This window comes from Aethalodelphis obliquidens, unplaced genomic scaffold (genome assembly GCF_003676395.1).
Source record: "Aethalodelphis obliquidens isolate GAN/ISIS:26980383/991018 unplaced genomic scaffold, ASM367639v1 scaffold46, whole genome shotgun sequence".
Lineage (NCBI taxonomy): Eukaryota > Metazoa > Chordata > Mammalia > Artiodactyla > Delphinidae > Aethalodelphis > Aethalodelphis obliquidens.
The window spans coordinates 5,784,211-5,796,326 of record NW_020837990.1 but is presented as its reverse complement, the minus strand read 5'-3'; the positions used below and the strand labels follow the sequence as shown (position 1 = coordinate 5,796,326).

Here is a 12,116-nt window from a genome sequence, read left to right as displayed (position 1 = left end):
TCGGCTCCCAATTCACACCCAACCCCTGGATTTAATCCCCACCAACTCTACCCTTTTCCCAGGGTTAAATTTTGGTCTCTGGGAAGCGGAAGAGGGGGAGGAACAGCAGCTAGAGGCTCCGTGTTTGTGATGTGGAACCAGCTTTGTCTTTGACTGGTTTGGAGAGAAAACAGAGGGCCTCTTCCTAGGACTTGCCCAAACCTTTCTAGTTCAAGGGACTCCAAGAGACCAACATTTCTGCCTGGGACCCACACCCCTGCCTGTGACACCATCGCCTGCACCTCCAGTCCTGTCTCACACCCCAGCTCTTTGCCTTTCCCACCCTGCACCTCTTCCTCCTTATTTCCCTTTCTCCTGTTTGCTCTCTCCTCTCCTGGTTAAACTCCTTTCATTCCCCGCCTTCTTTCTCTTTTCCCCGCACCCCACCCCCCTTCCCTGCGCCCCGCCCCGCGCCGCCGCTGCCCCGGGCCGGAGTTGAGGAGTGTGTGTTCTGTTTCTCCCCTGTGCCCGCCCCCTCCCCCTCCGGCGACCAGGAGAGGGCGGAGCTGGCCGCGGGACGGAGGCACCTGGAGGCCCGCCAGGCGCTCTACGCCGAGCTCCAGACGCAGCTCGATAACTGCCCCGAGTCAGTGCGGGAACAGTTACAGGAGCAGCTGAGAAGGGTCAGTTTCACCAGCCCCCGCCCCCTCCCCGCCCCCGAGGGCCGCCCGCCCGGAAGAGAGGAGCGGTGGGCCGGGACCGCCTGGGCCCTGCAGTACCTGCCGGACGACAGGGTCCGTGTTGTGGCTTGGAGGGGACAGGGAAGGGTTGGGGTGGGGGTGGAGGTTCTCCTTTCTGCTACTGCAGGCAGCGCTGCCCGGCAAAGGGGCAGAGCCGAGCGGAGGAAAGGGGGCGGGGTGGGGGCAGGTCCCTTCCTCCGTTTCCCCGGGTCCAGCCCCCAGAAGTCTCACCTCTGTGAACTGGCCTTCCAGGCGCAGAGTGGTATCGTGAGCACCACCCGATCCCCTTTGTCACTGTCGTTCAAGGAGGCAGAAGCCCTGGAGACTGAGACAAAGCTCTTTGAAGACTTGGAGTTCCAGCAGCTGGAGCGGGAGAGCCGCGTGGAGGAGGAGCGCGAGCTGGCTGGCCAAGGGCTGCTCCGGAGCAAGGCCGAGCTGCTCCGGAGCATCGCCAAGAGGAAGGTGCGCCCCCCCGGCCCCCATCCCTGCCGCGAGGCCCGCAGTGCCGGCTTGACTTCACCTTGCTGAGCCTCGGTTTCCTCATCTGTAAAACAAGAACAATAACAGGCTGTTGTGAGCGATAAAGGAGATGATGTGTGTGAAGACAGCATAGGACATGATCATAGTAAGCACTCGGTGAACAATAACTATTGTTATTATGCTCTGACTACCCCCAGTCCTCCCTTGGAAAGTGGATTGGGCTCACATTCAGAGCTGGGCCCTGGCTGGGCAGGGCAGGGAGAAACGGAGATGGAGGAGGGCGCTGAAGAGGAGACTTGCTCCTGCCCTTGTAGAGCTCTCTGATGGAAGTGCTGGGACACATACAAAGACCAGAGATCTGGATATTAGAGCCTGCCAGGGGTACTAGAAAGGCATCACCTGGGTTCCAGCCTTGGCCCAGCCCTGGCTCAGCTGAGCCGTAAAACAAGGGGATTTGGTATCGCATCCTGGCTGGTTCTGGAGCTCCAGATGCTCTGATGTCTCCTGATCTCAGCCAGACCAGGACAGGGTATTGGGGCGGGGATGTAAAGTTGGGAGGAGGCTTGTGTTAAGCAAGGGTTAGGAAGGTGTGGGTGAGGAGAAGGGGGAGGAGCCAGGCGGCCCACACACCTGTGGCTGAGAGTTGAGTGTCCGTGCACACATATGCATGCATGTGCACTTTGCCAGGCTGGAGTGAGTGGGTGGGAGGTGAGGGCAGTGAGCTTGGGGAGGGGTGTCAAAAAGTGGGGCTAGTTTGGTGGTAAGTGGGGAGCCACTGTACTTCCCCCTGAGTCCAGATCCCTTGCTTCTCTCCCTGAGCTGCTCTGCCTTACAAATGCATCTGCCTATCAGTGAAATGGGCATAAAGGCATCTGCCTCGTAAGAGAGTTAAGTGAGGTAACACGTGCAAAGCATTTAGCAGAGTTCTTGGGTCCTGACAGGTTCTCAGTAAATTGCAGATCTTGTTGTGAGGATTACCACCTGGTCTGCTTCAGTCTGCTTGGGCTGACCCCAGATTTAGTACAGCTCCCTTCTTCCCTCCCTTCTCTCCTATGTCTTGTTCTTCATGGTGATAGTTTAAGGCCTCCTCTTTCAGGAAGCCCTCCTTGGATAAACCCAGCCCATTTTCCCGGAGCCCCTCTCCTTCTCTCTCACTTATTATCTTTTCGTTTCCTTTTAGCACATGATTGTTGAGCCAGGCATTGCGCTAAGCCCTACTGGGGATATGGAGACAAAAAAGAAACTGGCCCGGCCCTTGGATCGGACAGCTTGGGCGGGGTGGTGGTGATGGAGACATATATTCACAAGTAACAGCAATACAAGGCAAATGGTGATATGGAATAATTTGAGCACAGAGCAAGGAGCAAAGGAATTGAGTGGTGATCAAGGAAGATGTTCGAGAGAAGATAGCATTGGGTCTGGTCTTGGAGGATAAATAAGCTCTTGATGGGTGGAGAAGACAGGGCAGCATTCCTGGCAAGGAGAACCGTATAAGAAAGGCCTGGGAGTGTACACCTGCACCACTGACATTACAATAGGGCCGAGCTGAGTGCACGCCGCCGAGGGCTCAGGGTAGGAGGGAGGGTGGAAAGTGGAGGCCCAGTTCCAGGAGCCCTTGAGTGCTGGCTGAGGGATTTGTGCTTTATCCTGTGAATAATGAGGAGTTGCTGAGAAGAGGACTGATGACCCTTACTGGTGGATTAAAAAAAAAATTATTCAAGTAATATACATTCTAAAAAGATGAGAAAATTCAAACAAGCAAGCAAACGAAAACAAACCTCAAAGTCCATTTTAGGAAGCTATCTGTGGCCGTGTAGGGGTGGATCAGAAAGTTGAGAGAGTGGAAGCAGGAGGCTGGTGAAGAAGTCCAGGCCAGGAAACAGAGGGCCTGGGTTGGGGTGGTGGCAGTGGGATGGAAGCACGGGGGCAGGTGGAGAACGTTTCAGCATGTCTGGGATTCCGGACACGTTGACTGGGGCGGGCGGGGAGAGAGATTTGGGAACTTGAGTTCTGGCTGGTGTGCCTGGTGGCATGGGGTCACTGGTCGAGGGAGGGGTGAGGGAGCCGACCACAGCAGCCTGCGTTTTCCTTGGGTGAGATGAGGCCAAACAGAAGGGCTAGTTGATTCCCTTCACCCAAGCCCAGGGTCTCTGGGCAGCAGAGATGGCCAAGCCTCACCTTGGGCTCAGCCCTGTCTCTCCAGGGTCTGACCCACTACCCCCATCTCCTCCAGGAGCGCCTGGCGGTCCTGGACAGTCAGGCTGGGCAGATCCGGTCCCAGGCTGTGCAAGAGTCAGAACGCCTAGCCCGGGATAAGAATGCCTCCCTGCAGCTGCTGCAGAAGGTAGCCCCAGTCAGGTTGGGCGGGGGATGAGGGCTGGCGAGGGGCTGGGGGAGTGGGAGGTGAGTGCAGAAGGGCTGGGGTGGAGACTGGCCAGCCAGGTGGGATCCCCCTTTACTTGGGGCCCCTTGCCCCACTCCCACTCCTTTCTGATTCTGCCGCTTTGGGCTTGCAGGAGAAGGAGAAACTGGCTATGTTGGAAAGAAGATACCACTCTCTCACAGGGGGCAGGGCTTTCCCGAAGACCACGTCGACCCTCAAAGAGGTAACATGGTTGGTTTGGGCCCCAGCCTCAGGCCCAAGGGGTCTCCTGGGAGGCTCTGGAGCAACACATGGGGCCTTCACCCCAACAGCTGAGGTTGAATATGGGGGCATTTTCCTGAACCGGAGAAATTTGAGTAGGGATGGCTCTGAGGTCTGGGATTGGATGCTCTATGGCTACCAGCTGCTTCTTTTCAGCTGCCTTTCTGGGCCCCAGGAGCCCACCGATCTTACCATTTCGGGTGACTGAATACATCTGGGGGATTCAGGAGGCATGGGTGGGGAGGATGGCAGCTCAGAGGTTTGGTAAGGGCTAGGGCTGGGTGGACTCAGCTCAAGGGGCAGCATAAGGATCTAGGGGTCCTGATCTTGGAGCTCCCTGGGCTTCTGTCTGCAACTAGGCTACAGGCTCAGAAGTGGGCATTGGGGCTCGTTCTTTCCTGAGTCTCTGCCTGCCTGGTGTGTGAGGTCCAACCAGGACGTGCCAAGTTTCCTGCCTCATTGTGCAAACAATTTGGGCCTGGGGTGGGGTGGCTGGGCTGAGTGTGAGGGGTGAGGCCCCTCACACGTACCCTCTCTGTAGGCTGAACTGCTCATCTCCGAGTCCTCAGAGGTGGGGCTGGGGATGGCGGCTCTGAGTCCCTTCCCAGGGTCTTCTCAGGCTGGGGCCTCCTCTGGTCCCTTAACCCCACCTGCTTCCACTCAGCTCTGCCCCAAAGCACAAGAGGTAATCACAGCTAACTGCCTGCTCTGCTGTACTCACTGCCTGTCTGCCTGCTTGCTGAGCTGTGCTCAGCTCCTCCCAATGGCCCAGCTGAAGGGCGCGTGGCAGTAATCCTTTGTCTGGCCAGAGTTTGTTCCATAGGTGCCTGGGCAGTCCATGCAAAATCAGAGCATTAATTTGCATATAAATTTGCATATATTCTGCATGCCATCCATCCGTCCTCACGACACACTGGACCTGCTAGTTCATTTTCCTTTTCTGTGACCCCTGAGGAGGGTCCCCCTCTGGAGCTAGGTCAGGGTGGGCTCCCCTGGATAGGGCAGGCTTAGGATCCTGTACTTTGATTCTGCATGCATTTTGGATGCCTACCATGTCCCCAGCACCTAGATAAGCTCAGAATTCTAAGGATTTGCTCAGAGAATACAACAGTCCCTGTCTTCCCAACCCACAATCTGGCGTGTGAGCATCTTTCCAAGTCCTAACCTTCGGGCAGTGGGCTGGTTTTTCTATCTGGGCTTTTGGCCACTCCCTGCTAAGGCTTCTTTCTCAGGGCCTGTGTTGCTCAGGCCCTAGTGGTGCCTCCGGTTCCTGTTCCTTCCGGCTCCGGCTCCAGCAGATGGGGTGTGAGGGGACCCATGGGAATGCTGTGACTGGCGCTTGGTGATACCTGTGTGTGCCTCACTGGGGAGGCCCAAGGTGTTGGAGACAGAAAGGCTCTCTGGGAGGTGGGTCCTGGTCCCTGGTGGACTCTTGGAAGACCTTCCTCGGGCTCCTTCACCTGCCCCTAGCCCAGGGCAAACCCAGGAATGGGCTTTCAGGGTCTGCCCGTGGCAGGGCCCGGATGCCAAGGCAACCTCAAGAGTGAAGGTTAAGAAGAGCCTTCAGACAGTCAGTTCTGCCGGCCCTTTTCTGCCCCCCACCCCACTGCCTGGCAGCCAGCTGAGGCCACCGTGGGCAGCTGAGCTCCCCAGGCACCCCTGCTGTGGATTTTGTATTGAATGGAGTGATGGCCCTTTGGCATGGAGTGTGGATGTCAGGTACCTGGTTGAATCCTGTTAACCTGTTCTCTGCCCACCCTTCCCCCTCCCACCGGGCACCCTAGGAGTATGTGAGCCTGGCAGAGGTTCTCCAGCTGTGCTCCTGCTTGGACCCCTATGCTTCTGCCACCTCCCCCAGCGCGCTCGCCCAGCCCCTGCCTGACAGTGAGGTACCAGCCACCGAGTGAGCCCACGTATGCCCAAGGGCCTCCTCATGGACGCCTTCGATTGCCCCTCAGGCCTGGGTTGGGGGGGCAGCAGGGTCTGTCTGCAGCAGTGAGGGAGAAGGGCAGCTGGCGTCGGGGCGCTTGGAAGTGGTTCCCTCTCTTGCCTGGGGCTTCGGGATCTTCCTTCAGCTCCTGATGGCTCCAGGAGGGAAGGCCTTCTGCTCTAGCGTGAGGGCAGCCTGCGGAGAGGACCCTGGCTTTCCCGGGCTCTACAAGCCTACTTTGCTCTGTGTGTCCTCCTCTTACCCTCCCCTTGCCCGTGGGCAGGGCCACCTCTTGGGTTCCCGTCCCATTAACCTCTTGTATTCCCTCCTGTGTCTGGCCTTCCCCCAAGTACGTGACGCTTGAGCAGCTAAAGGCCACGTGGGGCACCTCGCCTGTGCCCGCAGCACCCGCGCCAGGCCTGCCTCCCTGGGCCCCTGCCTCCCAGGACCTGGTTCCCACCACCTGCCTTCTTCCCGCGCTGCCCTCTTCCTCCTCCTTCGCTTCTATCCCGCCTTCAGCCCAGGTTGGTGGTCTGTGTGTTCCTGCCACCCGCAGCCCACTAGTGGCGTGGCTCTGTCTGTGTGTGCTTTGCCCGTGCGCAGTGGCGTCTCAGCCCTCAGCCGGCCCCCGGGGGGGGAGCGCTGCCTGCCGGGGGGGCGGTGCTCCGGCTGGCCGGCATCGTGGTTGGCGCAGCACGTGTCTGTGGTCTGGGTGTTGTGCCCTGTTTCTCTTTGCCCTTAGCACGTTCGCGGCAACTGTTTTCTCACTGTGTTTTCTTCTCTTTACGCTCTCCTTTCTCCCTTCCTTCGTTCCTGTTTTCCCTTCCTGTCTGTTTCCCTGATAATGGTCTTCCTTTACCCTTCCTCCAACCTTCCCCTTTCTTTGCCCTTTTCTTCCTTTTTCCTCCCCTTTCCTTTCCTTTCCCCTCACTCCTTGACCTTTCCTCTCCATCCTTCCCCTCCTGTCCCCTGTCCTCCTCCCCGTGCCCCCTCCAGATGGAGAAGCTGCTGCTCCCCGCTGTAGACTTAGAGCAGTGGTACCAGGAGCTGATGGCCGGGCTGGGGACCGGCCCCGGTGCAGCCTCCCCTCGTTCCTCCCCCCCGCCTCTGCCCGCCAAAGCTTCCCGTCAGCTGCAGGTAACCCCTCCTTGCCGATCCATCAACCCCACAGTGCTGCCTTAGGTGGTGGGGGGTTAATCCAGCTGGGGCAACAGGGGCCTCTGGACCCTGAGAGGGGAGTGAGGGTCTCCTCTTGGGCAGCCATCCTGGCACTCCGGGCGTGGAGGGCCAGCCTCCTGAGTCCGGAGCTCGACGTGCTTGGCTGTCCAACGCAAGGAGGCTCTGGAGCGGTGGTGCCTCATGCTGTCCTCGGTGGCCCTCACCCCCAGAGCTTCTCACTCGGTCTTGTCCTGACGCACTCTTGAGCCTGTTGTCTCTGGAACTTGTGTGTCCTAGGAGAGTTGCCAGTATTTTGTTCTCCTGGTCTCCCCAGGGGTGACACTTGGAGGCAGGACAGAATGGGACAAAGGCTCTGAAGTGATAGCCCTGAGGACATGCCCAAGACTCCTCCTAGTTGCCATTGGGGGCATGGCCGTGCTGGAGCCTGTGGCAAGCTGCTGCCCTCGGGGTGGGGGAAGAGTATTCGGGCAGCCTTCTGCCCCAAGTGTTGCTCCACTGACCGGCTGGAGGGCCTGAACCCCCCTACCCCCCAACGCCCCATTCAAAATTCATTCTTTGAGTGAAGACATTGCATCTCTAAGACTGTGATCTCAGCTAAAATTCCGTGTTTCTTTTGGGAGTAGTTTGTGTGACATTTCTATTTTGTGCCCAGCTGGTTTGAGATTTTTACATGTTTTGATTCATTTAATCACTACCACAGGCCTTTGAGGTAGATAACGATAACTCTCGTTTTACAGATCAAACACTGCCCCGCCCCCCAGAAGATAAGTAATCTCTCCGAGGTCACACAACTAGGAAGTAGCAGAGGCTACGCTGAGGGCCAGGGTTCTTGACTCCAAAGACCATATTCACCGAACATTAGTGCTGTGAGGGAGCTTGGCGATTATGTAGTCTAGCCCTACCCCCTCCTTTTGCAGATAAGGAAGCCAAGGCCCAGAGTGGGGACGTGCGTGGCCCAAGGTCACAGCCCCTTAGCAGCAGAGCTGGGACCAGAGGGAGCCCCGGCCTCCAGTCAGCCTCCTGTACAGCTCTGCCCGTTGGTGTTAACTCCTCACATGGGTTGATTTACAAGGTCCTTTCTAAGGTGCAGGGTTGGACCAGGGATTGGCCCAAGGAGGAGCGGCCTGGAAAGGAGGCTTGGCAGCCGCCAATAGCATCTGTCCGTTGGGCTGGCCCAGGAGGCTCAGTGCTGATGTCAGCTAGAGACAGAGGCCTCGGGAGCTGGGGCAGCACCTTGGATCACAGCCAGCCTAGATGCCATGGGGATGGTGGCCAGTGGGGGAGCTGGGGATACCAGACAGTGTCTCTTCCCTCCAGGTTTACCGCTCCAAGATGGATGGTGAGGCCACTAGCCCCTTGCCCCGGACCCGCAGCGGCCCCCTCCCCTCTTCCTCTGGCTCTTCCTCCTCCTCCTCCCAGCTCAGCGTGGCTACCTTGGGCCGTAGCCCCTCCCCAAAGGTCTGAGGACAGTGGGAGGGCTGTGTGCGTGGCAGGGTGGTGATGGTGGGGGATGGAGACAGCCGCACTGGAGAGAGGTCACAGCCTCCCATGAGGGCCTTGAGGGTGGGAGGAGGTGCCCTGTGAGCCTCGGGTCCCAATGCTCCGTTTCCCTCCGCAGAGCACTCTACTCGCCCAGAATGGCACAAGCAGCCTTCCTCGCAACCTGGCAGCCACGCTGCAGGACATTGAGACCAAGCGCCAGCTGGCCCTCCAGCAGAAGGGTGAGTGGCTGCAACGCCAGCCCACCTGCTCTCCTGGGGGCCCTGGACATCTGCCACGCACTCCCCACCACTACATCATCCATGCCCACGCCTTTCCCAGGATGTTTTTCCTTTAATTGGGATCTAGGCAAGAGCAAAAAGGATTTGGATTAGACACCTGAAGAAGAGATTCCTGGCTACTTACCAAAAGACTAAGGGCCTGGGACTAAGGGTCGGCAGGGCGGGGTGGGGGGGCGGTGGGGGGTGGGGGTGGGGGGTTGGTGGCTGTGACATCTTTCCTAGAGACCGCAGCAAATAAGGGAAATGCTTGTTGACCTGAGAAGAGATAGGCGTTATCCTGTCTGGAGGCAGGGGGTTGGACTTGATGACCTCCACAAATGCTTCCCTAAGATATTGTCTGTAGGGACCCAGGAGTCCTGGTTGCTCGTGTGCGTTTTGTTTGTTTTGAAAGTCCAAGTCCTTGCCTTTCTCCCCTCTCATCCCCTCTGTGTCTCTACCCGGGGCCCCCCTACCAGTCGAGTCGCTTCCTGCCGAGCCCCTCCCAACTGACGACCCAGCAGGTAGAGCGTTGGTCATTGAGGGCATTGCTTTGGCCAGGCAGCCCCTGCCCGGGCATCCGCATGATGTATTCTGCCCAGGCCCCCACTGCCCGCAGGCAGACTCCCAGGCTGAGTTGGGTTGGGGTGTTGGGCTGGCCTCACCCCGCCAGCTGAGCTCTCTCCTGCCTCAGCTGTGCTCCGCCTCGTCTCCCCTTCCTCCTTTCCTGCCACTGGCACTCCTGCTTCTGCATCGCCGCGGGGTCTGCATTGATGTGGGTGCTCATGGGGCTCCCAGCATCTCTTGCATCACCCTTCCCCAGCAGCAGGGTGGGTGCATGTGCCCTGCCCACCTATTCAGGCCATGGTTGTGAGCTGGAGCTACCTGGCCGTTGTGCTGCCGGGGCCCCACCTGGGCAGGTTCGGTGCCGCGTGTGGGCTCAGGACACAGTGGGAGCGCTGAAGTCAGGCTGCATGGCTGTGACCAGTTGTGCAGGTGACAAAGCGTTGCCAGGGCAGCCGGACCTGGAGCTGCGGGGGCTTCAGGGAAGCTGGTGGGGGGCAAGGGGGCTGCCCCGTGTTCCCTTGTCCCTGCTCGCCTCCTCCCTCCGTCTGTGATGCAGCCGGCATCCTCCCTGGGGAGGTGGGGTGCCCCCCGTGACTCCCACCTGTCGCTCCTGCAGGGCAGCAGGTGATTGAGGAGCAGCGGCGGCGGTTGGCTGAGCTGAAGCAGAAGGCGGCGGCCGAGGCGCAGTGCCAGTGGGACGCCCTGCACGGGGCCGCGCCCTTCCCGGCCGGGCCCTCGGGCTTCCCGCAGCTCCTGCATCACTCCATCCTGCACCACCTGCCGGTGTCCAGGGAGCGAGGGGAGGAGGGCGAGCATGCCTACGACACGCTGAGCCTGGAGAGCTCAGACAGCATGGAGACCAGCATCTCTACGGGGGGCAACTCGGCCTGCTCCCCCGACACCATGTCCAGGTACCCGCGCCCCGGCCGCCACCCGACGGCCCGCCGCCGTCCTGCCCACACCAGGGCCGCCGCCTCCACCGCGTGCCTCCTCCCCTTGCCTCCCCAGTGCCAGCGGCCTGGATGTGGGGAAGACGGAAGAAATGGAGAAGATGCTGAAAGAAGCCCATGCGGAGAAGAGCCGGCTCATGGAGTCGAGGGTGAGGCAGATCTGGGCCATGGGAGGCGGAAGGAGGTGCGAGGCCCCGGGGCTGCCCTCCGCCCGCCAAGGGCCTCCGCTCCTCCCCAGGCCCCTTCACCCACATTGTCCTCGCAGCAGTCCCTTGAGGAAGAGTGTTTTCAAAGCCTGTGTTCCTCAAGTGGGGGATGCGGAGGCTTGGCGAGATGACCAGTTTCACAGCTCTTAGGAAAAGGGGAGGCAGCACCCAGTGTCCAACGGTGAACTTCCCGTATGGGAGCTTCCAGTCTTCGTGTGTTCACCTCTTTGGACATTTGACCACCACAGAAATTTTGATTCCTGTCTACCTGAGTGCCAGGTCACTCCTCTTGGGGATGGCTAGGACCTGGGGTTGAAGGATGGGGACAGAGAGAAGGCAGATGTCCAAGCCAGAGCAGAGGTGTTGGTTGCGGGGACCTCACGTTGCCTACCGATGGGCCTGGGACACAGCAGAGGGGCCAGGGGTTCATCGTGGGCACAGCCAGGCTGAGGAAACTGTGCCTGGGGAGGAGGTGAAATAGAGAGTCTGCAGAAGCTCGTCTGTCTCTATCACCCGGGCATTCTGCATGTCTGGAGTTAAGAGTGGAACCCGGGGAGCAGGAGATCAACCAGAAAAGAAGGCCTCTTAGTCTTATTTACTTCAGAGGAGGGCCAATTTACAAACATCTCTTGACAAAAGGAGAAAAAGGAGGTTCTGCTGAGTGTTGAGCTGGGAAGAAATGACGGATGGGAGTTAATAATATGAAGGTTGTTATCATTGATGAAGACATATAAAACATCACCCACATGCTGTGTATTTAATGATTTGTTTTAATGACTGAAAATCTTTTGATAATGGCTTTCATAAGTTCATTTTTTTCCCCATAAAATCTGAAGTTCAACCATAAATGTTTCTCATTTGGAGTTTCAGAGGGCCTTCACTTATCGATTAGGTTGTTTAGACAATCCATGTCCTAGGAATTCAGATAAAATTATAAAAGCCCCATTTTTTTATTGAGTGCTTCCTTCCTGCCAGAGTTAGTGATGGGCATTTACTCACATGATCTCATTTAATTTTCGCTACAATCCCAGGAGTAGGCACTCTTGGTCCCATTTTACAGATTAGGCAACTGAGGCTTAGGGAGTTTGTCAGGGTCCAGAGCTCAGAGTGGTGGTAGAGCCAGGATTTGAAGCCAGGTTGGTCTCACTTTAAGGCATTTACCCTTGTCAGCCAAGTCCTTAGAGAGGGTGGGCTTGGAGGATGATGGCCCCTCATGCCAGGCTGCCCTCTGAGGTGGGTGCCTCCTGTGGCTCTGCCCCGGCCTGAGGAGGGGTGGCAGGGACTTGGGGGGGAAGAGGGCAGTGGTGGGCACTGAGCCCTGGCTTTGGGGACAGGAGCGGGAGATGGAGCTGAGGCGGCAGGCCCTGGAGGAGGAGCGGAGGCGGCGGGAGCAGGTGGAACGGAGGCTGCAGGGCGAGAGCACCCGGAGGCATCAGCTCGTGGAGAAGGAGGTCAAGATGCGGGAGAAGCAGTTCTCGCAGGTGAGTGGGTGGTGGGCTTAAGGGTAGGGCAGACGAGGGGTCGGGATATCCCAGGGTACTACCCCTGTTGGGCTGTAGAGCCTGTTCTCTCCAGAAAGGATTGCACAAGCAGAATTCTACCTAGGACTTGTTTGGCCCCAAGGAACAGGGACCCACTGTGTGTGTGTGTGTGTGTGTGTGTGTGTGTGTGTGTGTGTGTGTGT

At 58.4% G+C, this 12,116-nt stretch overlaps 1 protein-coding gene across 16 annotated transcripts in view; it reads left to right on the top strand.

Annotated features, from left to right (window-relative positions):
* The window catches only part of PHLDB1 (pleckstrin homology like domain family B member 1), a 48,902-nt gene that overhangs the window by 27,048 nt on the left and 9,738 nt on the right, over positions 1 to 12,116 (top strand). For 8 of the 16 annotated variants that reach the window (XM_027082133.1, XM_027082130.1, XM_027082136.1 and 5 more), the window contains 11 exons: positions 534 to 662; positions 1,026 to 1,181; positions 3,433 to 3,543; positions 3,716 to 3,805; positions 6,770 to 6,910; positions 8,270 to 8,410; positions 8,571 to 8,673; positions 9,189 to 9,233; positions 9,893 to 10,187; positions 10,285 to 10,375; positions 11,767 to 11,913. In XM_027082133.1, coding sequence (XP_026937934.1) covers positions 534 to 662; positions 1,026 to 1,181; positions 3,433 to 3,543; positions 3,716 to 3,805; positions 6,770 to 6,910; positions 8,270 to 8,410; positions 8,571 to 8,673; positions 9,189 to 9,233; positions 9,893 to 10,187; positions 10,285 to 10,375; positions 11,767 to 11,913 — 1,449 coding nt within the window. The remainder of the gene's footprint in view (positions 1 to 533; positions 663 to 1,025; positions 1,182 to 3,432; positions 3,544 to 3,715; positions 3,806 to 6,769; positions 6,911 to 8,269; positions 8,411 to 8,570; positions 8,674 to 9,188; positions 9,234 to 9,892; positions 10,188 to 10,284; positions 10,376 to 11,766; positions 11,914 to 12,116) is intronic. The other 8 variants (XM_027082139.1, XM_027082138.1, XM_027082134.1 and 5 more) reach the window with 7 other exon arrangements.